The 25,060-nt window shown below is 47.2% G+C and overlaps 1 protein-coding gene across 1 annotated transcript in view; it reads left to right on the top strand.

The window, feature by feature from the left end:
• maml3 (mastermind-like transcriptional coactivator 3) overlaps positions 1-25,060 on the top strand; it is a 78,711-nt gene that overhangs the window by 13,050 nt on the left and 40,601 nt on the right. The window contains exons 2-3 of the mRNA XM_028404898.1: positions 21,524-22,288; positions 23,108-24,076. Of these exons, the coding sequence (XP_028260699.1) occupies positions 21,524-22,288; positions 23,108-24,076 (1,734 nt within the window). The remainder of the gene's footprint in view (positions 1-21,523; positions 22,289-23,107; positions 24,077-25,060) is intronic.

The following is a 25,060-nucleotide window of genomic DNA, read 5'->3' as shown; positions in this document are numbered from 1 at the left end:
ACGAACTGGATCAAACGAGTTCAGAGCAGTGCTGGAGCCCGGCTGTCTCTTCCTCTTCCATCTCTTCCTCCTCTGCCGCTCCTCCTCCTGCTCCTCAGTCTCCTGCTCCATGTTTTCCCTCTGTCTCGCCCCTCCTCCTCCTCCAGGTCTCCCTCTTTCCTCCTTGCTTTCCCTGCAAACCCTCTCGCTGCTCTTTTTCTCCCTTTCTCTCCTCTGCTTCTCTGGCACGATAGAGAGACAAAGAGATCTTTTGAATGCCTTCGCGTGTAGGAGGTGGACCTCAAGGGAGGGGATCGTGTGGATGTTTGCCCTGTGTGACGCTGTTTATGTGCACATATTAGAGCCCTTTAGCCCAAAGCTTTAGCTATAAGAGTGGGGATTGCAACTGGATACAAAGACACACACACACACCTTCTCCACCTCAGACGGCGAGCCTGCCTCGTCTCTCTCTCTCTCTCCAGTGTGTCTGTCAGTCACTTGATCAGCACTTATAATTGGCTTATAATGCCCTTGTTACCATAGAGCCCCCCCCCCCCCCCATGTCTGTCTGCTAGCCTGTTTGTAACTCTTCAAAATAGGCCGCCAAGCATGGGGGTGGGTTAATATCTGTGTGTGTGTGTGTATTCATGTTGGAGGTTAAAGGGTGGGTGCAGAATCAGGTCTCCCCCAGGGGCATTTGCACACGGATGCACTCCCATCTTTGTCTGGGGGACAATAGAGAGCAGTGTTTGTGTGTGTGTGTTGTGTGTGTGTTGTGTCCGCAGATCCCAATTTCGTTTTCATGCCACAGCTTGTGTGTGTGTGTGTGTGTGTGCAGATAATTAGTGTCTGATTTGTGTATTAGATTTGTGACTCCTAACAGATTCCAAGGTCAAAGATTCTGCTGTTTGACTTGAGTCCTGCTGGCGGCTCATTCACCTTAGCTTGTTGGCTAAATGCTAATTTAGTCAAACCAGCAGCAGCATTGTTTTATGTGGTCACTGCAAATATGTTTTTTTTGTTGTTTTTTTTTACAGTGGAGAAATAAATTGGATTTAATTAGCAACAATGGAAGTCCATTGTGTTCATGACTTATAATCTAAATATTATTAGACAAGGAAAGAAATATGTATAAACAAAATTAGCAGGAAACACAGGAAATGGAGTTTGTAAAAGCGCCCGGTGCTTCCGTAGCCATCAGCGCTCCTGTGGTGGAAGATGTGCAGGAAAAATCTTGCCAGTGGAGGCAAGAATAGTGATCAGTAATAGTGAAGTTACATGTCTGTTTTTACCCAAAGCTAACCAAATTAGCAAGTAGCCCAGCATGTGTCTGGGGCCTCCTTTGTTGGTATTAATGCTAACTTGCACCCCCATAATCATACAATAATTTTCTGGGAGTTTTCTGTTCTGTTGTTCAGCTGTGATAAAACGATTTACAGGCAGAACCTCTGAATTCTAAAACCTAATATGGTATAAAAGAGGGCACATGGGCTGGTGCCACACTCCACAAACAAAGTGTCCTTAAATATATACTTAAATTAAAGAGATATGGAATCTACTAATTCACAGTGAGCTCTGCTTCTCTCATTTGTGCCAGGGCTAATTGTTGGTCGTACAAACAGCTGGTTCATTCAAAGCAAACATAAACATAAACTGTTTAAACAGAGAATTTCTTCTTCTTCTTCTTTGTCTCTGTGTCTCTCTCTGTCTGTTTCCTCTCTCTCTGTAATTGTCCAATGCCTCTTTAAACCACATGCCTTTTGAAATAAGGAAGTGGCTTCCCAGCCTCTCTGATTGGCTGTTCCGGAGGACCGTGGGCGGGTTTATAGTCGCTGCGACCGTAGGGATAAAAGCCGAGGCGGCTTCTGAGCCGAGGCAGCCTGTGAGCTTCCAGATGATCTCCCAACAGCGCACACACGTACACATGAAAATCAGTGTGACAGAGATGAGTTATCTGTGTGGGTGAACAGGAGGAAATACAACAGAGATGGAGTAGAGGTGGAGAGGATGGGCGGGCGGGCTGGCGAGCTTGGATGAAAGCGAAAGAAAATTGATAAGAAATGAGAGGCAGAGGGGCGAATTTAGAGTGAGGAGGTTGACATGCCGGAGCGACAAAATGCAAAGAAAATGAAGGAGGTAGAAGGAAAGGAGAGGTACATGTGACTGGGAGAGAGAGAGAGAGAGAGAGGGATAGACGGCGGTGAGGTGGGGGGAGGCGAGGAGGAGAAGAGAGGCGTATGTCAGCTGGAGAACAATAAGAGGCGTTCATGACACGTCTCCGGGGGTATCGACTCTACGTGTTCCTCCTAATAGGAGCTAAAATAATTAATAACTTCCTCTGTGGCTTTCTTTCTCTGTCACTCCCACACACACACACACACACACCAGCACCTCCTCCTGACATCCACATGTTGTACATATGTACACACACACACACACACACACACACACTCAGGAGGAAGGAGCCGCATCACTGTACTCGTGTAAGAACACACACATTGTAGTGATGGAGGCAGCTCCTGTTCTAATGTTCACTCACATGAATAAGTGATGGTGTTAAGAAGCGACAGTAGGGGTGTGTGTGTGTGTGTGTGTGTGTGTGTGTGTGTGTGTGTGTGTGCAGACACACACTTATTTTTTGCATGGATGGTTCCTCAGGACCTCAGAACCAGCACTGTGGAACAAAGCCTATACCGCTGGTGTTCCTCAGTGTGTGTGTGTGTGTGTGTGTACACGTGTGTGTTCATTGTGTTTCATGGCATGTGTGTGACATGCGGATGTTTATGGCCTGGGGGCACGAGGGGAGCGAGAGCGAGTAGGAGGGAGGAGGAAAAGGCAGAACTACAGATAGAGAGGGAGGGGAGGACCAGTGAGAGGGAGAGTGTATGTAGTCATTGAGATGTTGAAAGCGAGCCGCAGGCAGTCTGTGTGCTCTCTCTCTTTAATTCTCCCCACCCCTCTCTCTCTCTCTCTGCTCTTTGTGAGCCTGGAGAGCAGATAAAAGCCGCCCCAGTCTTGAGGACAATAACGGCCATCACAGCTTTGCAGCAGTCAGCGTCGCCTACCTGCCTCCTCCTGGCTTTGTAGCGCCAGGACGTGTTTATGTTAACGCCGCGCAGTCAGTCACCGCCTGTACCGATGTTTTACTACCTGAGCTCAGTGTTGTCGCCCTCTGAAATTCAGCATGTAACCAAACTGCTCACACACTGCAGCGTGTGCAGCTCCTTCCTTTGTTCACACACTCCAATACGTTCCAATAACTCTGTTTGAAACGGCACAGTCATGGCTGTACGCACGGAGAACTCAAACGCATCTTTGTTAATGAATTATTAAATAAAAATACAAATAAACTGTTATGAATCTTTCAGAAATCAATTGGTAGCTGTTGATGCTATAGATATTGAACAGTTTTTACAGCCTGCTTCGCACATCATCGGCTACACAATCGGCCGGACTTGCTGAATTTGTCATGTCACTGTTGGTCACACACAATCGTGGAACACCAAGTGTTCTCTGTCTCTGAAGAGAGGAGCTATAGCTGTAAGCTTTGTAAATACTCTGTCAGCTGTACTGGGGACACACACACATGCTGCGGACTCTCAGTGCCAGAAGGGGGAGGCAAAAGTTCTGCAGCTACAACTTTAAGTACCGACCTCACCTGTGATCATATGATCTGAGGCCACATCCACACAAAGACGAAGTCATTTTCGTTTCAGCAATGTTTTCTGTAAAGACGGCATTGTTTCAGTAAATGTGTGCGTCTGTCCACACATGTCAACACAGAACAACTATAAAAACACTGTAGTACTTATGCCAGGCCTGTGAGTGGTGCTGTAACGTTGACACAGAAACACCAAAAACAGAAAAGAAGACGCGGGGCAGGCACACAAAGCTCGGTGTGACATAGACAGAATAACATGGATCAATAAACGTAAGAGTTATTGTCCACTTGCTGCTCGCTGTGTTAGCAAAAGAGCAGAAGAGTTCAGTTTGTTGTTGTCTCAGTGAGCACATGTGGGTTAAGGGAGAGGTGGAGCTGTGGCGTCATGGCTTCAGAGAAGTTGTATATTGGGCAGAAACACAGAAACATGGAAAAAAGCATTTGGAAATGTGTTCACTCAGGGACCCGGTTCCTAAAGCGTCAGATCTGTCTGGGTTAAACACCCATACCATACGCCGGTGCTCGTCTCAGTGTGGACAGGGCCTGAGTAATGACCGGGAGGAGAAGTGAGGTTTCTCTGCAGAGGATGCAGCTGAGATGATTCAGGTTCTTGGATGCTTCCTTTTAGAAGTTTAACAAGGCCATCGAGCCTCACTCGGCACTCACCGGAGGATGTCATCTCTTGGCCAAAAGAGATGACATCCTCCGGCCTGGGAGGGGTTAGGGGTCCCCCAAGAGGAGCTGCAGGACGTTGTTGACAGAGATGTCTGTGTGTGTCTGCTCCCCATGTACCTACCATGACTTGAAATATGGGTTCAGTGCAATATAATTCTCCTGCTTAATGGCACCTCTATTGGGTCGGTAGATCCGTAATAAAGCTTCAAATCAGAGCTAGATTCTGTCCAGTTCTTCCTCAGTGTGGAGCCTAAAAGGTGCACACATACACCAAAGGTTACACAGCAGTAATCTGTAGACTGTACATCACCACGGTGTTCCACTTTCCCCTGATCACTGGTGTCTTTGCTTGTTTAGTGTGTGAGTGAACGCTTCTGTTGCTTATGGAAGTTCAGGCAAGATGGCCGACAGAAAGATTTTAGGTGCACATCTACACAAGGTGTTACAGTACAAGTGTTCAGAGGAGCCAAAAGGGCAAAGAAAGGCTTTCACAAAACATATTAAATATTGATGTTACTTTGTAATATACTTCATATTTTTAATTTTTAAAAAGTCGTTGGAAAGTTTCAGTGGATTACTACGACAGTTTTAAGGAGGTATTACTGTACACATCTGAAAAAGTCAAAGGCTTCAGCCATAAAAGCCATGATATGTATCTTTCTGTAATATTAGACTTGGTGTGATTCACAGCTGGTATAAACTCAGGTAAAGAAGCCGAGCAACATGTTCTCCACTCCAACAAGGAACTGACTGGAAGTGGTACTTAATAGAAAAATATGTGTTATTGTGGGCTGTGATTGTGTTAAAGAGCGTGTGTATATTCTTCAGAAATCAATGTTTTTCCATGTCGGTAAACACTGGAGGAAAAAACTCAGCCCTAATTATCTGAATTGTGTCGTCGACGTACCTGTCAATCTCCAGCCTCGCTGTGTGTGTCCCGTCCTGCATCAGTGTGTGTGGGAAATTCTCCTGCACTGAAAGTAACCCAATTTTATATATATATATATATATATATATATATATATATATATATATATATATATATATATGTGTGTGTGTGTGTGTGTGTGTGTGTGTGTAGCTACATTAGCAGATGTGTCTGGCTGGAAGTCATTTATATGGTAATGATGTCATTTACCTCTGAAATGCATCTTCCTCAACACTGCCAAATGCTGGCAAAGCTGTGTGTGTGTGAGTGTGTGGAAAGATAGTGTAGGGTTGCAACATCTGTATCCTGTAATGTATCAAGCTGTGTGTGTGTGTGTGTGTGTGTGTGTGTGTGTGTGTGTGTGTGTGTGTGGCTTGTTTACCTTGCATTGATAGGAATGTGAAATTGCCATGTTTTGGGGGAAATGCAGAAGTCCAGAGTGACTCAAAGCCTCACTTCCCTGTTTTATGAGCACACACACACACACACACACACACACATATAAACCACACATACAAACACCATGTTCGTGTCTGTGTCAGGCAACATGCAACCTCAGACACGCCTGCAGCGGTGCTCATGGACACAGATGACGTCAGCACTCCTAAGTAATGGCAGCCATCATGTTTTGTACACACACACACACACACAGTGGTCCTGGGGAGATAACAAAGACGTGTGTGAGCTACGTTGTGACAGACAGACAGACAGACAGCAGGAAACAATCCTCACTGTTGATTTGACCCAATGAGCCCCACCACAGCAGCACGCACCCTCATTAGAACACCAGCCCTGTGTGTGTGTGTGTGTGTGTTCAGGGCTGCCGGCTTCTCGCTGCTGTAGCCACAGGACTGGAATAACCACACAGAGCTGGTCGCTTTGGCGATAACTATCATTAACATGCTGATTACAGGTCTGAGCATCTTAAAATAACACGTACACACTGGGCCAGCGGATCAATACTTGCATGCTGGGGTAATGATGGGTCTGCCTGGCCCGTGCAGAGGAGAGAGATGATGATGATGATGATGATGCATCACACAGGAGGGAGAGAGATGCAGTGGGGAGGAGGAGGACGAGGAGGATGAATGAAGAAGAATGAAGAGTGATGGAGATGATCAGACGTGTATTAATGTGCAGGAAAGGCCTGTGTGATTTAAAAAAAAAAAAAAAAAAAAATTTACAGTTTACATGAGGGAAGTGAGAGTGACCACACACACACACACACACACACACACACACAGAGAGAGAAACAAAAAGCACAAAGCTGTTGTTGCATTAAATGGAAGTCAGTTTGCATGAGATGGGATCAATGAATAAGACACAGAGAGGCAGAGACGTGTTGCTGAGGTCCTGATGATTCATGTTTCTGGTTTTTTGTTTCACTCTTGATTGATTGGGCAGAGCGGTGAGAGGAAACACCATGCCAGGAGTAGATATATACGCCTTAAACTTACCAAGAAGAACTCGTCTCCTGTTGTCGGAGTTACTTAAAATGTGTGTTTTCCCGGTGAAGCTGTTGAGGTGCTGCTCCTCTGGAGACCTAACTGATGCACTGATTGGTGATGAAGTCATGATGTTTGATTAAAATCACCACGAATACTGTGTGCAGTAACACAAATCTGCACTTTTTAATACAACTAGGAAGCCATGCCTGATTCACCTGTGAGTATTCAGGTGATCTGTGAGTAAACAGTAAAACACGATTCCCTGATTATCAATACCTGACACTTCAGTACCTGTCTTTGCAAATATGAGAGGAGCCAGTGGAGGTGGTTCAGGCTTCAGGTGAGGAGGCGTCCTGGGTGCCTCCCTGGTGAGACATGTCCAACCAGGAGGAAACCTCGGGCAGACCCGGCACACAGTGGAGGATCTATATTGTCGACCGGTCTGGGAACATCTTGTTATCCAGCCCCGGCTGAGGTGGCTGGGGGAGAGGGAGGCCTGGGCTTCACTGCTTCAGCTGGATACATGTGTTTTCTCTCCTCAAGGCGACAAGAACAAAATCAAAGTTCTAGTACTTTATGAGAAATGCATGTGCACAAGTTTTCTTGAAGACGTCTTGCTGCTGAACGATGGCAGAAATGGACGTTTTTGAGTTAATAGAGGAGGAGGCGGCCATGTTTAAAGTGGAGGAGGTAGATTTGTTGCTGCTATTGGCGGTTTTGCTTGTTTGCCCAAATATCTGTTTCCTGAATGAGGGCTGATAACGAGTTGATAACGTGCAGAGAGGTGGACGCGGTCGTACCATGGTGATAGATTGACCGTCTGTATTGTTTGACTTTTGGAATGTGTGGGTTCTGCTCTGACCAATCACAGAACACTTCTTGGACACGACCAAGAACCAAAGTTCTGCTCAGAGGAGGTGTTGAGAACGAGCCGCGACACCTTCCCGAGCTCAGATGTCTTACTTGCTGTTGTAAAGTCGGGGAAAAAAGGGACATCTGGCGTCAGCCTGGATGTTAATAGATCTGCTGCCATATTGGACAAACATCACACCCGTCACTCAACGCCATTACACTTGTCACTCCTCCTCCTCCTCCTCCTCCTGCTGGAGCCTTTAATTGGTCGTGTGACAGTATTTGAGAAGATCAGGCTTGCGTTTGTGTCTTTCTGCTTTGTTTTGTTGGAGTTTGTTGATTGGGACAGCTGGAATCAGCAGTGAGACGCAGCTGCACGTCGTGATGTTTCCTTCTCATGTGACGTAAACACGTCATAAGACATTTAGTTCTTGCGCACAGGTGTGTTTACAGGTGCGTTAGCTCCTCCACATGCAGCTAAATGATCTCTTCTTCCTCACTGTGTGCGTCTGTTTGTGTTCAGACTTTGTTTCCTGAATGCACGCACACTGGGTTGGACTTTGTTCTTTCCAGGTCTGTGTGTTTAGGCTGTGTAAATACATGCACACACACACACACACACACACACACTGCAGTCTGCTACTGCATGACCCAGTTATGCACACAGAAAAATTAGAGGGAAGAGTGAGAGCAGAGAGGATCGGTGTTTTTATTCAGGCGACATCCTGCTAATGTCTCAACAGGTAATACATCATGGCGGATTGTGATCAGCTGAGTGGTCAATCCACAGAGAGAGAGAGAGAGAGAGAGAGAGGGGGATAAGGAGACGGGTGTCGTGACTCGATGTGCTCTCTTGTGGCCATCGATCTGCACGACTGCGGACATCTGGAGCACATGCGCTCACACACACCAGCTCAGTGGGTTCATTCCTCCCAGAAAGGCTCATACACACACACACACACACACACACACACACACAGGCGCACACTCTGATGTGTGTGTGTGTGTGTGTGTAGCCAGTGAGATTCTGGCGTTGCTGCCAAGTAGCCATCAGGGCCCCTCCACTCGCTGCCACAGTGATCTGTTACCATAGCAGCCTCTCTCCCTCACTGTAGTCCCTGCTCGCTCGCTCTCTCTTCCCCCTCAGAGTGTAAAGAGAGAAAACTGGTGAAAAAGAGAAGAAGAAAAAAAAACTGTCGTTCCCGCTACGAGAGCATCCATAAATTCTGTGTGTGTGTGTGTGTGTGCGTGCACCAGTCTGCCCTCACGACAGGCTCTGGCAGAGGCAGAAGCCGACTGGGTTTTGACGCAGCCAATCGTACTCTCGCCTTCTGTGGCACTTCGCCCGGCCGAGCCAATCAGAAGAGCCCCCCCCCCCCCCCACCCCTTCCTCCTTTGAAACACACACAGATATGCACACACTGTACACACACATGTACACACTGTACACACACATGTACACACACACAGCTACAGGCTAATCCCAGTGTTACACACAAACATACTTTGGTTTCTGGATGCAGATGTCATCCTCAACACGCGTGAAGAAGAAAGGTGGAAATCCTCCGCCACACCTGCTGCTCTCATCCTTTCTTGTTGCCGTCTTTTCTGTCTGCGGCTGCGTGTTTGATGTTGCCCGGCCCTCCTCGCTCGCTCTTTTGTTGTCATGTCCAGGGAGGACAGGTGTTGGACACAATCTGTCCCTCTCTCTCTCTCTCTCTCTCTCTCTCTCTCTCTTGTGCACACACACACACACAGCTGTCGGGCCCCTCCTGGTGACCATCTGGCCATGAAGCCAGGAGTCCCTCTCATTCTCTTGTTCTTGTACATCTGCAGGCAAGATTTTACTTCAACTCCTTTTCCTCATGTGTAGAATCATATGAACATTAACTGTGTCATTGAGTAGCCAGTTTATGTACCTGTGGACGTGGTCATTAAGCAGGTATAAAACAGTGTGTAAAGAAAGTTTCCACAGGCTTTTCTTACTGTCTGCAATCCAAGCATGAATAAACACCTGAGGATTTGTTTGTACCTTAAAAATTGAATCTTAATCTTGTTAATAAGCCAGTTTAAGTGTGAAAGTACCAGCGGAAAAGACAGAAATGTCTACACTTTAAGGAAGAATAAATGGAATAGAAAATGATCATAACGTGCAGCCTGTCAAAGAGCAGTGAGGTAACCTGTCTTCAGCAATCTTCGATCAGGAAAAGATGCAACAATGCTGATCTTTCTTTTGAGAAAATGTGGTTCTGAAACTTCCAAAGTGGACTGATAATAGACCACATAGAACTGTGGACAGTTTGTGACCCCACCCACGGGTTTATGTTTCATAATTATCTGATACTTTAAGCCTTAATGAGATGGAAACCAGTGGCCAACTGTACAGTCAATCTGGAGCCCCTAGAGGCAGTGTAGGTGAATTACATCGTCTGTATAGGTTTCATTTCTCATGTCATTTGATCATTGGCTGTATAACACATGGACGGCGTCAGTCATTGCACAAAATTAAGGCGGAAACATCTTGCTCCCGGCCATGGCGTGTTGGAAAAGGGAGCCATCTTGGGACTAGAGTCTGTGTAGTAGAGGTTGAGAGGTGAAGGTGCATCATTGTAGTCATCCACCAGCTAACAAGCCATAAACCATCTTTGAGAACCACCACCACCCATGTTCTATCAACGGACATGGAGGAGGTGGGGTTTACAACAGGTGTTTTGGCCTCACTTCTGCGGAGCTGGGATGGCGTCCATCTTCATACGTCATCGGTGCTGCTACTTAGGCCCCATTCACACTGGGGGAAAAAATGTGGCTTAAGCAGGATTTGGCCGCATCCAGATCAATTCAGATGTGTTTTTTCCGAGTGTGAACACCTCCAATCCGGCTGAATCCAGTTTGATTTCAAGCCGGCTAGATCCACCCTCGAGAGGTGGATCTAGCAGGATTGGCTCAAATGTGGCTCAGGTGTGAACGCAAATGTGGCTAGCGAATCCGGCTAGCCACATTATTAGCCATATTACGAGGCGCCACCTAGTGGTTTGGAGAACAGCAAACATGCTGGATGAAGCCGGATTGAGTGCGGACACAACTGTGTGCTAGCCAGATTTGAAAATAGGTCTGAACGCATCCAGCTTAAAGGCTGTCTGGGCTCAATCCTACTCCAGCTGGAATGACTTTCTCCAGTGTGAACGGGGCCTTAGTCAAAGGAAACACATTTGTCTGAAGTTCAATCTTCATGCCCCGAGCCATAATACCCCGTTCACACTGGGGGAAAAAATGTGGCTTAAGCAGGATTCAGCCGCATCCAGATCAATCCAGATGTGTTTTTTTCAGAGTGTGAACACCTCGAATCCGGCTGTATCCAGTTTGATTTCAATCCGGCTAGATCCGGCTAGATCCACCCACGAGAGGTGGATCTAGCCGGATTGGCTCAAATGTGGCTCAGGTGTGAACGCAAATGTGGCGAGCGAATCCGGCTAGCGACACGCTACTTCCGGTTAGCGATGTGCTACTTCCGGTTCACAGGGCGCGACACGGGACAAAAACGGTCCTACCGCGACGTGAACGGACTCTGTATATTACGAGGCGCCACCTAGTGGTTTGGAGGACAGCAAACACGCTGGATGAAGCCGGATTGAGTGTGGACACAAGTGTGTGCTAGCCAGATTTGAAAATAGGTCTGAACGCATCCAGCTTAAAGGCTGTCTGGGCTCAATCCTACTCTAGCTGGAATGACTTTCTCCTTAGAGGAGAGGTAACCTTTAGGAATATGCCTCCTCACTGTTTGTGTAGTTGCTCTCACTGCCAGAGGGGGGAGACAAACATTCTGCGGGGTAGCTTTAAGTGCATTTGTTCCATCTGTGCTCACAGTGCTGATTTTTTTCACCTGCCACCATGAGAGATTCCGAGGCCTACTCTATGGCTCATTAATGGACCAGTAGAGCCATCAGTGCTGTAACAGGGACTTGAACTCTTACCGACAGACAGTCCCATTATAATATGGCCGACAGGAGCTCTTTAAGTTGCTGATTTCTGATTCCTTAATGTTTGGTAAACCTCTGGCTGATGATTTCTGATTGTCTTCTTTAATTAATACAAGCTATTTGGCCTTTGAACCTGGTGTTAGGTACTTTGTATCATATGATATTGACACATTTGATGTGTCAGTGCAGACGAGTCCCGTAGGCACAAAGCGTCAACTCCACATGCAAACCAAACAGATCGGCACATTGAGAGTAGAGATGGTTAAAAAACACAAAAACAGCACAATATTTAGCTTTGTACACTCAAAAGCCTTCAGCTGCTGAAAACAAGCCTCACTCAGATAAACGGTATCATCAGCCTTTACAGGCAGGAGGAGTTATAGTACAGACTGTGCCGATGAGCCCTATGTTCTTTTTGCACATTCACACAGCTCTAACATGACATTTTAAAGATAATAGCCCTACACTTGGTGCTTATAAGCTCTGGTATTTCACCACAGCAATCCTCTGTATCCCAGTGAGCTGCAGAATTTCACCATCAGTTGCAGAAAATATCCCACTAATCACGCTTTAACGCTGTTTAGTTTTGTCTGTTTCTTTCCCCCGATTCTCCTCGTCTGGTGTGTGTGTGTGTGTCTGTGTGTAGTGTAGTGTTGTTTGTAGCTGCTGGCTGAGCCCATGTTGTTGAGTAAGAGAGAGGGAGGGGGAGGAAGAAGGGGCGAGAGAGAGAGAGAGGGAGAGAGAGAGAGGGGGTGGATCTGTTGATTTACTAAAGACTCAAACACGAACAGTCTCCCCTCCCACACACCCACTCACACTTCCTCCCTCTCCTCTCCTCACCTCTCCATTTCCCTCCCTCTCTTCTCTCTTTCTCTCTCTCTCTCCCCCCTACCCCCCCCCCCCCCCCCCCCTCCTGGCGTGATGGTACAGCTCCAGAAACAGGAAGGAGCCGCAGCTCTATAAATAGAGAGGAGCTGCTCAGCCAGGAACCACACACACAGTTTCCCCTCTCTCGTCCCCTCATTTTCTCTCTTAGTGTTGCTCCTCTGCTCTCCCTGTTTGCCCTCTTTCTTACTTTATCTCAAAAATGTAAACACACACACACACACACACACACACACACACATGCAGAGATGCTCGCACACATACGCAGTCCTTGACTCAGACGATAATTAGTTGTGCGTTCAATGCTAATGGTTTGTAAAAGTGTCTGTTAACACACACCACTCCTTTAGCCTTCCACAGTTTTTCTGTTTTCTACGTTTTCACTACTGCAAACACACACACACACACAAACACACACACATTAAGGCCTCTGTTATTGAGTCAGGGGCTCGGGGATGGATGGTGGAGGAAAAAAGTGATGGTTTTCTGTGGCTGCTATGTTTTTATGTCAGGTCAGCAGGTTTGAAACTGCTGATGACACACGTATACACACACACACACACACACACAACGTATTATATATATTAGAAAGACCTGCAATGTGTGCTGCAGCCGAGGCGCTCCGCAAACACAAATAAGGGTAGAAGTGTTGTATTTTGACTTACTTTTGCCTCTAACCCCCAAAATATTAAAGCCAGCGGTGGAAAAAGTGATTCATATGCAAAAAAAAAAATGGGACAAATTTAAGGTGTTATTGTTTAAAAGAGTGTGTGTGTGTGTGTATTCAAATCAGGGGTGTATAAGCCCCCTGTGTACAGGAGGCAGACTGGCAGGCGCTTTCTCACACATACACCCTTCTCTGGGACGGCGGCCAAATGTTTCTTTTGTTTGTACCTTCCTCTTGTCACTTGGAGTTTTCTGTCCTTCACTCCCACTGGCTCTTTGTTTTTCTGTCCATTTGTTGCTCAATTTTTCTCGATCTGGTCGGGAAAACTGGGGAAGAAAACTGCACTGCAGAGGGTCAGTGCAGCACGGCGGACATTGGTGAAAAGCCAGCGGACTTTATAGGGGGGCGGGGAGGAGACTGATAGATGATGAGTGTGTGGCCTGTAGGTCTCCTGTTCACATGCAGTTCAGTTCTCTGAGTGAATGTGCAGAAAGTTCGAGTTTCTGTTTCTGGTAATTAAAAATAGAAAGTCTGAGAACACGGATGAACTTGGTCTTGATGTGGTGGTCCAGGTCCATGAGGACATGATGATATCCCTCCTTCTTCCAGCATGGCTGCTGTATTCAAACATGAAGAAAGGGCCTGGAAGATGACCCCTATCCTGGATGACTGGTCAGATCCATGACATATTCTAATGACACCGCAGTACTTTGGCACCTAGCTAGGTACCTCTCAGGAATTCATGCAGTTATGCACCTAAATGACCAGGTTGTCAGTTTACTAGATCCCCGGACTCCCCAGAGTCTAATTCAAGAGACGAGCTGCCATTTCTGAGGTGGATCTAAAGACCAGAGGACAGACCAAATAATGGCAGAGTCTCCAAATCAGTGAAGTCTGCATCAAGGTCATGGCTTCTGTTCTGTGACCCTGGAAAAGGGTCACCGAGTTCTACAGGAGGAAATCAACACGGTTCAGACAACAAGTCCACCATCGTCCACCTGATCACTTGATTCGGCTCCTCAGACTGATACCAAGATGAAGGAGGCCACTGGTCGCCATTTTAATCCCGGTTTTGATGTCCTTGAAGACAACTGTGCCTGCTGAGTTCATGTATGCGAGGACTATGTGGAAAAAAGTGTTAGATATTCTAAACTTGACTCCCTGAACATTAGGCCACAGTCTTATCAGTCTGTTTCCAGTCGCTCAGTGCTGACAGGTTCTTTAGACTCCAGCCAAGTTACCGACCCTGAATGTCAGGATCATTTACATAAAAACCCTCTTGCCTCGTCTCAGTGTCTTGCTCAAGGACACTTCAGGAGGATGGATGTTTGCTGACGTGTGCTTGCACCAGTGTCTTTGAGTTGAAGGACAGACTTTCTGTTTTTCTTCTTTTGATTTACTCTAATGTTTCTCTCTAAAATGGCTTAAAAAAGAAGACTGTGTCTCATTAAAGCTAACACACTGATAGAGAGACTTTAAACCTGATGTCAGATTCTGTTTGCTGGAAGCAAAATCAAAACCTCCTTTTTTTTCTTTGCCTCTGGTCACATATAGAAAATGCAAGAGAGCGGAGTCGACGAGGATCAGCAGACGTGAGGCCATGAAGCAGCATGCGTAGAATAGGCTACATGTGACGTGACAAAGCTGGAGGAGTTTTCTTTATGGCACATGCCGTCTTCTTGACATCATCCTTGGTGGAAGAATCATACCTGTGTGTTAGACCCGACACATCCAATGAAGGCCAGAGTCGTCATGTTCCGCACCTCAGAAATAATAAAATTCAGCCGTTGGTTTGACGTAAACTCATCCTGAGGCTCACTTGGTATGTTGGTGTAAAAGGACGTCAAAATTCTGCGAAACTAGTCGTCAGTGATAACCCACAGACGTGTGGTCGGGGTCTGAAAGCCTCAGATACGAAGCCAAACTTAGCATGTTGTCGTCTTAAACACTTCTATGGAACTGGTTTAGTAAATGGTGCGGGGTCTCCTTTTCAGGCAGCAAATCACATTGTAGAAAAAGTGTAGGTGCTGTTACCATGGTAACCAACACCCAAACTATCAGTTTGTCTTAATGCTAGCCGAGTGTTTGCATGCATAAACCTCACCAAAAAAAAAACGACTTAGCACAAAAATACTAATGCAGTTCGACAATCTAGCAAAAGACAATAGAAGAAGGGCGTTTTAACATGAGGCAAAGGTGACGAGGAATTCTTACGTAGTGTGACAGGGTTGCAATTTTTTTGGGCATTCTCATGAGAGTGAAATGGTAGTGGGTGGGACTGGGAATTGAAAACATAAACTAAAAGGTGTAGTAGGGTGCAGTGAGCGTAATTAAAACGGCAGCAGCAGCAGCGATGGAGTCAGACATAAAGCAGACGTGGTTGGATCACAGAGTAAAGTGTGTAATCTGCGTGTCACATCAGCAGCGCTTTGAGGTAGTCTGAAGTCCTGCAGAAGTTTTCTAAGAGTCAAAAGTGAGGGAGTTGTAAGACCAGGAACTGGGTTATCAAATGCACCTAAGACTTCAGAGATAAGTGGCCTTCATCAACACACTTGAAAAGCTTAGTCTCAGAGGTGGACAAATCTACTAAACAAACCAAATGCACATTATAAAAACAACAACATAAACCTAAGGCACGGATGGACAGAACTCCCATCTATTTGCAACACACATGACATGCACAGTATTCATATGACCACAGGAGAGCGCTAGACATGATGAAAACTTTAAAATTGGTGTTTACAATCTGAAGCTACACACACACACAGTGGCAAACACATTTACTTATTAAAGAGCTGTTTGATTTAATTGACTCATTTCACAGTCTGGTGGGCCAGACCAGGAACAACCACACACACACACAGAGTGGTATACACCGGCCCACTCCCAGTGAAATGTAAATTATGGCTGATGTTTGTGTGTGAAATTGAAATGGATTTCAGGTATTTGATTCAATGTGGGCAATAAAATAACAGCAAGCACCTGAATGTAGTCTCAGTATAGGTACTGATTCATCTCAGCAACCAGACGTTCCATGACCTTCAGCTCTGCGGCTACATTCCCTCAGAAATTGGAACCATTGATAAAGACACAATCAAAGGCTGATGGAGTTATATCTGCTGATTGATTCAGTAAACCTACAAGGCTACAAGGTTTTAAGTGTTAGCAGAAAACCCCTTTTCTGCTGCTCCTGAGATGTTAATAAGGATTTTATTGAGCTTAGTGATTGTGTGGATGCCACTACCTTGAGCTGGGGGCATCGTGTTGATACCAAGCTAAGAGAAAATGTTCTTTTACAAAAATAAACTGGCAGATACCAGTGAGTGTCCACGGCAGTCCAGGGTGTGTGCTCACATTTGGGTCAGCCCGGTGGTCCTACTGAGTCGCATAGTACATGCAGCGTGTTTGTTATGTCTTCAGTGCGACATGAGCGACCGAGAGCGCGTCAAATGCGTAGTGTTTTTGAGCGCTGCCTGTCAGAGTGTGCCCAAGTATCCCAATCTACTCACCTTCCACTCTGAAAACAGTTGCTGTTTCTCTCTTGTCCATGGTTGTGGCCTTCCTCTGCTGGATTCTCTCTGGTCTTCTGGTGCCTGACTTTCCACCTGCTGGATCTGGTTGGTGCCAATTGACACGTCTAGGGCCAAAACAGACCCGGCGTGTGTCTTTTGTGGAGCAGAGTGTAGGGTCGCTCCTGGGTCACTTCGAATACGTGCTCCGCTGCGCCTCTGGTGGGACCACACTCATTGACTAGAATGGCAGCAGGATCAACAGCAGGTCGCTACGTGTTAGCTACATGATGGGGGCATGTATGAGGCTGGACCTGAGAAAACCACCTCTTCATTGACCCAGGCATTACGTTATGGATTTTTCTGGCTTCGGTCTGCACAGTGAGAGGAAGTACGAGGTCAATGGTTTAGATCTAGGTCATTCATTAGTTAGTTGTGTTGGCTTGTTGCCATCATAGCCAAAAATGATGTGGGCGGGAGGCAGATGTGTGTTTAATGTCATGAATACATGTTTTGTTGTAACCCTAAACATGGCCTTTACCTGACCTGTCCTGGTTTTTAGCGCCTAACGATGTCATCGGTCTTCAGGATGTTTTACTGGACACAAAACAGGTCTGATTTTTGGCTTTTTGGCAAGGGAGCTGGATACTCAGAAGATTAATAAGATCACAAACTCACACAAATCCAGCCTGAAAGGCTCCAAGTTCTGTGCTTGAAGCTGAAGCACTGGTGGTTCAGACCAGCCAGAGTCAACGACAGTGACACTTCAGGATAGTTCTTTAGATTCTACTCCAACATTACCATAGACTCATTATCCCAGGAACACAATAAAGTTTATACTGGTGTTTTCCAGGTAAATATAATTGACCTCACTGTCAGCACGTTGTGGAAGGAATGATTTGTTACCTCTCAGACCTTTGGACGCTGGTTGTGTGGACTCACTGTGTGTGTTGTGCACTTGCTTCTTGCTTCCTGTCGCCTGCAGTCAGAGCAGAGAAGCGAGTGCAGAGAGGAAGAAGAGGAGAAAGGCAGGAAAGGATGGAAATACTGTCACTGTGTAAGAGAAGAGACACACGGCTGCAGAGCCTCACAGAAGGATGCCGCTGCCTTAAAGCTTTCTGATCGGGCTTCATCTTGACTGAAGAGACGCTTTCAGGCTGTTAATGTACAGACAAAAGCTTTCTGGGGTTGGCTGTATGGAGAGGCGGTACCTTTAGAAGAGAGTGATGCAAAGGAAGGAAGGAGGGGAGGAAGGTTGATGAAGAAGGCAGGGTGTTAGAGAGTGAGTAAGGGAGCGAGAGGAGGAGGAGGAGGAGGAGGAAGAAGAAGAAGAAGAAGAAGAAGAAGGAGGATGCAGCGCACAAAGCACCAGAGCAGCAGGTTGCTATAACAACAGCACCTTAGTGGTTCCATCTCGGTCTCTCTTCTCTCCCTCCCTCTCCCTCTCTGATCACCCTCTCATCGTTTGCTCCCCGCTGTCATTTGGCGCGCTGTGCTTTCCATCAAGCCACCTATCTCCTCCTCCTCCTCCTCCTCTTCTCTGCTCTTCATCTTCTGGTAGCTCCTCCACTCCAAAGGAAAAAGACCATCTGCCTGACAAATAAATCCCTTCGTCTTCCTCCCGTGTGTGTGTGTGTGTGTGTGTGTGTGTGTGTGTGTGTGTGTCTCTCACCTTTGTCTGTCTTTGTCGTTCTCCCTGCCTGTTGTGGGAGCAGGCAGAGGAGCAGTCAGCAGGTGTTTATGTCAAAGAATACACAGAGAGACGCAGGAGGGGGAAACGAGCAGTGCTCTCTCTGCTGTCTTTGCTCTTTTACATCCTCTCGTCCTTTTTTTTTTTTGTACTTCGATGCTCTTTTTCCCTCCAGCTCTCACTAAGCACTCCAGCTTGATTAAACTACTTCACAATTCTTTGTCTCTCACACTTCTCCTCCTCCTTCAGACCTGTTTCAATGCCACGATTGTCAAACAAAAATGAAATATTGTCAGGTTGCAGGCACATTTTCTGTAATTCAGATGTTACTAATTGTGCTTAAAGGAAGAAAAGGATTCATTAGCTTCAGCTAATATGAGGTTTTTTTGTCACTCATCCTGCCACGTTCCCTCAGGCTCCGGCGTGCTGACTCATTCAGTACCGAGCAGACGGAACCACAGTCCCACAGTCTGGACTCTTTTTTGTTTCTGCCTCTACATTCAGCAGGATAATGTGTGTATCTCTGTGTGTGTGTGTGTTTTAATAGGTGGGTGTGTATTTCAAAACCTGTGTGCATGTGCGTCCGTGTGGGAGGGTGCCGCAGTTCACACCACCTGGATAATTATGGGAGTTTTTATAGGTGGGCTTTGAAAGACGAGTCTGTTATTATCAACATGAGTCACTGGCATTTAGGGAAAGCCTGCAACACACACACACACACACGGACACACACACGGATGCAGACACACACAGGCACACACACACACCAGTATGCAGGAGACCTGAATTATTTAAACCCATTGATTGCAGGACCACACACACTAAAACAGGGTTGATGAAGCCGAGTCGTGACGCTGGTGATGTGTGTTTGTTTCTTTACTGGCTAAAAAAATATACACACACACACACACACACGGACACAGACACACACTCACACAGTAGCTTTGGCTGTCAATACTAATATTGTTTATTGTGTCATAAAGATAATTAGGCTGACTGTCAGTCAATGTGGGGAACACACAACCTAACAGCCCCAGCTGACACACACACACACACACACACAGAGACACACACACAGACACACACACACACATGCACACAGACATGCACACACAAACACAAGACACATTCACACTCCAGTAAACCAAGAAAGTCAAAAAAAGATGATTTGTGAGCTCTGTATTGTGTTGCACGCTGTGTGTGTGTGTGTGTGTGTGTGTGTGATTCTTCCAGCTTGAATGGGTCCACCTCCGGGTCAGAATACAATCTGAATATATTTTGTCTGTTGTTCCATCTGAATAACAAAGAGCTAAGCGTGCACACATACATGTATCACTGGTGCTTCCTCTGTGTGTGTGTCTGTGTGTGTGTGTGTCTCTTTCACATGTGACAGTTGAGAGTGTGGTTTTACAGAATATTTTACAGCTTCTGAACTCCTTTTCTTTCCTCTTACAAATGCCGGTTTGAAATGCAGATGTGCAGGACACACGTTCTGTATAAAGAACTTGTAAATGGCTCTTATCGGTGTCCATTAGTGAGTCCTTGCATGTGTGTGTGTGTGTGTGTGTTTTTTCAAGTGTGTGCACTAGTTGAGAAGAATGACAGACAGAGAGACATTTTTTTTTTGCAAAACCAACAATGTGTTGTAAAGTTAAATAAGGTTTTATGAAATATCCGTCAGCCCGCCGTCACACAGACGCCCCGTGACTCTCACTGTGGGCTCATTCTTCTCAGAAACAGAACTCACACATGTCAGAAATCCATGAATCACAAAAAAAGTCATTGAATTCCTTCATTAATTTTACATAAATGTATGTAGACTAGGATCTGATATTTGTGTTTTTACAGCCTCTACAAATCATTAGAAACTACAGATCAGCCAATCATTTGCTCAGTTTTTGTCACATGACTGCTGGTCACAGCAGACTTCCTCATGGTTTCCTTGTTGCGCTGAAGGCTGCGGAATGTTTTGTTTTCTATTTTAGAAACATATCGTTTATTTTTGACAAGACAATATTGACTGAATTATAATATTTTGCTTATATTTAGATCACTGCAGCATCTCCTTCTATATGGACCGCTGTCATTTTGGCAGTTCAGCCTCTGAACCCTGTTGTGTTCTGAGTTAAAGGATGTAAATAAGTCATAACATTGCGCCGGTCTCATCCAGTGTTTGTACAGAGACATTCTGAACAGAGCCGCGTCCCTTCTTTTGACTCAAACCATCACCTCTTTGTGTGAATCTTAGCACTTTGGGTTAGATTTTTTTGTTGCAGCATTTAAAAAAAAATCAAATCCGTACCCTGGGAACCTTTCATAAATGAGGTCCCTGCTTCCCATCCGTCATTTTAATAGCATCTGCTATTCCTCTGCCAACTTCATTAGGGGTTGAAATTAACAGGAGTTAGGAGTAAAATTGAGACGGAGAGTTTATTAAATTGCAGCAAAACTGAATTATGATGCACTTTGTTACTGCTTTTTTCACGGCCGTTCAGTGGTTGCGTATTCCCATTGTTTACCTGAATGTGTGCAGGTGCTACTTCTCAGCATGCGGTGCAGACCTACTGTACACACTTCCTTCACATTGTTTGTTGAAGTAAATTTCCCCACCGCCATATTGATTAAAAAAAAAAACGACTGCACTTAACCAGAAGCCCCGTGTCCTCCAACACAGCTGTAACGAGACCCTACGAGCTTTTACACAGACGGACAGATTCTCCCTGATAGATTTTAGATGGAAACCACCTTATCATCAATAAGAGGAGTTTTTCTGTTTCGTGTGGGGTCTCAGGTCTCAGGTCTCAGGTCTCAGGTCTCAGGTCTCAGGTCTCAGGTTGTGGTTCCTCTGTACCTCCCCCTCCCCCTCCTCCTCCTCTATGACAGTGATTACCTTAACTGCCATCCAGTGTTTGTTAGCACCCTGTCGTTAGCTCGTCTGTGCCGTGGTGGAGGCAGTGAGACGGTTAAGTTCAGCAGGCATGATGTTGATGTTTGATGTCAAGCCTTTGCCTCGTGTGTGTGTGTGTGTGTGTGCAGGATGTGCGAACTCGTCGGTGTGGTCATTATTCCTGCCAGATTGAATCCAGACTGAGAGTACAATTGATTTGTCTGTGTGATATTTTCTTCTCATGACAGCACAGAGAGCCTGTTGTCTTATTGATTTGTATCTCATGTTGTTCCCATCGTTAAGACCTTAAAGGCCACAGAAACTTTCTAACTTGTCCCATCTCTGTGTGTTTTTTTTTTTTACAGCTCCAGGAAACCGTGAAGAGGAAACTGGACAGCGCACGGTCGCCCCTGAACGGAGACCAGAACGGCATCTGTGACGGAGGCAGCTACTCGCCGACCACCAAACGTGTACGGAAGGAGGGCCCTAGTGGTTTGGACTCACTAACAGGTCTCCCTAACAACAACAACAACAGCAATGTGCCCCCTATCTCACCACTGCATCACCAAATGGACATTAAGCCCTTGCTCACAGGGCCAAACACCTCTACCGGAAACAACACTACAAACAGCAACGGCACCCACGTAAGCCGAGCGTCAGACGAGCTGGGGAAGAACGGCGGCAGCCACCTCCCGGACATGAAGCTGAACGGCTCTCTGGACTTGGAGGACAGCTTCGGCCTCCTCAAGGACCTGAAACAGGAGCCGCTGGATGACCCGGGTGGCATGGAGTCCTCCGATCCACAATCTCTGTCCAATCAGAACAAACTGTTCTCCGACATCAACCTCAATGACCAGGAGTGGCAGGAGCTCATCGACGAGCTGGCCAACACCGTGCCGGAGGACGACATGCACGACCTCTTCAACGAGGACTTCGAGGACAAGAAGGAGGCCGAGTTCGGCAGGCCGGCGAACAATCAAACGCCCGGCCCACAGGAAGCAGCCGGAAACACAATGGCACCTGGAGGCGGGGCCGTGCCAGCCGCGGCAGCAGCGGCGGCGGCGGCGCTGCCTCCGCCTCCTCCTCAGCCTCCACAGGGGGGCCCGCAGGTTCCCATGGGTTCACCTCAGGTCAGTAAAAACCAGGCCTGAACTGAAGTTAGCGATCCACACACATCTCTCTTGTAGCTGAAAGGACGCTAAATATAGCAGCAACTGTTTATAAACCGCACAATACCTGAACCCGATCCAAGTCCCCTGGGCAGCGAGTGCTGAAAGTTTGCTTTTGTTTACTTAATTGTTTCAGCTTTTTTTAATTACAAATGAAAACTAATATTGATATTTTTATATAAACAAATCCTCCAGTTAGCTAACGGTTATAAATGTGAGTTCATACGGAGCCGTGCTGCGGCTGTTTGTTGATAAACATCAGCGCTCCTGTGCTGAGCGTCTGGCACGACGCAGGGAAATAAAACCACATGAATCCACAAAGTATTACTGTCGGGAGACGTGCTGTCAACACGGCTGAAGGGTTTTAGAAACACTGGAGTCCAACAGCTGAGCTTGCTGGGAAGGTTCATGCTCTCCCCAAAATGTTGTAGTCGCCATAATCTGATGAGCATTTCAAGATGTTTGGAGGGAAATAAACTGGAAAACAAGAGTTTGAAACCTCGTCAGTGGACAACAGGATCCGTAGACTGAGAGTGTAAGCACATAATCTGAAACCCACCTGGTTTCCTTACTGGGATTAACTCCTTGTGAGTTGTGTTAGCTTGCTAGCTAGCTAATTCCTTCAAGTAACACTATAATCTGGTACATTGTGGTTGGTGCATGTGCATGAATGCAAAAGCAAATGCAAAGTTATTGTGTTGTCTTTATGCTAAGCTAATCCCATCTTGGAAACGGTTTGTTTACAGTCCCTGACTTTCCTGTTTGTCCGTCTCTCCTCAGGTGCGACCGTCATCATCGGGCCCTCAGTTTGCCACCACTGCCAACGGAACGCCTCCTCAGCAACCTCTGCAGCAGTCTCCGGCCGTTGCCATGGCGTCGGGTTCGCCATTGCACAACTGCGTAGCTCGATCCCCTCAGACTCCAACCCAGGCTCAGACACAAGCAGTCTCTCGGCCTGGGAACGGATACATGATGAACCCAGGCCCAGGGATCAGTCAGGCGGGCACAGGGCCTGGAACGGCCGGGGTCGCCCCCGGAGGTCAACCCGTGGGACCGGTGACGCCTGAACTTTCTCCAGCGGAGCAGCTGAAAGCGATGGCGCAGCAGCGGGCTAAACTGCTGCAGCAGAAGCAGCAACAGCAGCAGCAGCAAGCGACTAACTGGTCGCCTGCGGGCGCTCCAACGAGTCCCTACAACTCCGGTCCCTTTAACCAGGACAAACCCAACAGCCCCATGATGTACCCACCGCAAGCCTTTAACACGCCGCAGGGCCCTCTAGTGGCTGGGATGGCCCCCAACAATGGGCCTAAAGCCCCCATGAACAACTACCTCCCTCACAACCACATGGGCATGATGGGCCAGCAGCAGCCAAACAGCATGAACCAGAACGCCCTGTCCAAGCAGCAGCAGCAACAGCAGCAGCAGACGGCAGCCATGTTGTCCTACAACAACACCAAACCGCTCAGCCACTTCAGCGGCAGCGGGGTCGACCACATAGGGCAGAGGATGACTCCGCCTATGGGTGGAAACAATCAGGTCAAGAACCCCATGATGCCGCCGTACATGGGTGGCGCAGGAGGCGGCGGCGGCGGCGGCGGTGGCGGCCAGGGGGCGGGACCCGGGCAGACGCAGGGGCCGATCCCGGGACAGACGGCACACCTGAGCGAGGAGCAGAAGAGGATGCTGCTGATGAAGCAGAAGGTGTTGAACCAGAACATGCCCTACAGCGCCATGCAGCCTCACGGACAGGTAAGAGAACAGTGTCCAGTGGAGATGAATACCATGTTTAGTGGAGGCGGTGTGACAGATCACTCACCTCGTGACCTTGGGAGGAGAATCGAACTCTCGGCTTGTCAGTCATTGAAGAGTGAAGTGAAACGGTGGCGGGTTTTTATAGAGTTAACACTCAGAATGTCCAAAAAAAAAAGGCTTAGATTATCCAAACATGCATTTCTGTTTTGTAAAACCTTCCAGAGGTGCAGCCAGGGAAGGTAAAATGGCGGTAGTTGCCCCAGCAACAAGCCAGGGCTGGGAATAGACATAGGAAAATGGCCTGTCGAGAGTGTATTGATGCCTCTGCAACACTAGCAGCACTGATAGCCTGCCCCCCTCACTCCTCTTCCTCATCCTCCTCCTCCTCCTCCTCCCCCAGACACACAAGCACTCACACACCACAGCAAACACCAAAGCTAAACGGCTCCTTAGCTCATATCCCCAATCTGTCACAGCTGACTGATGGCTGAGATTGGACCGCTAAGCCAGGCTAGCTGCTGTCATTACCGAAAGCCCACCTCGGGCAGTTTGTTTTTCCCGAGCCCGGCGAGCGGCGCAGCCCACTCTGAACGCTCCAGCGGTTCAGCCAGGTGTCAGGTGTCTTTAATAATCCGCCGGACGGAGGTCGGAACAATGTGGGTGGACTGTACCTTAACAAATAAAACACCTACACGAGTGAAACCTCACACCGGTGCCGCTCATTATCTCAGCGATATCGTCAATAAAAATGTGTGTGTGTGTGTGCGTTTTGACGATGTCCTTTCCTCTCTCCTCGGCTTGTGCCGATGATACAGCCACAGTCAGTCAGTCACCACCTCCTCCTCCCCTCTGGTGATCTCTGCGTCTCCTGTCCTGCTCCTCCTCCTCCCCCCTCTCCTCCCTTTTTCTCCCTCTGCCAGAGACACTCAGCACCAATAAAGGAGCAGATTTATTAATATGAGGCCTTTGTGGCTGCTGCCT

The sequence above is a fragment of the Parambassis ranga genome, chromosome 1 (assembly GCF_900634625.1).
Source record: "Parambassis ranga chromosome 1, fParRan2.1, whole genome shotgun sequence".
Taxonomy (NCBI): domain Eukaryota; kingdom Metazoa; phylum Chordata; class Actinopteri; family Ambassidae; genus Parambassis; species Parambassis ranga.
Note: the sequence above shows the minus strand (reverse complement) of the source record. Positions and strands in the feature narration are given on the sequence as shown.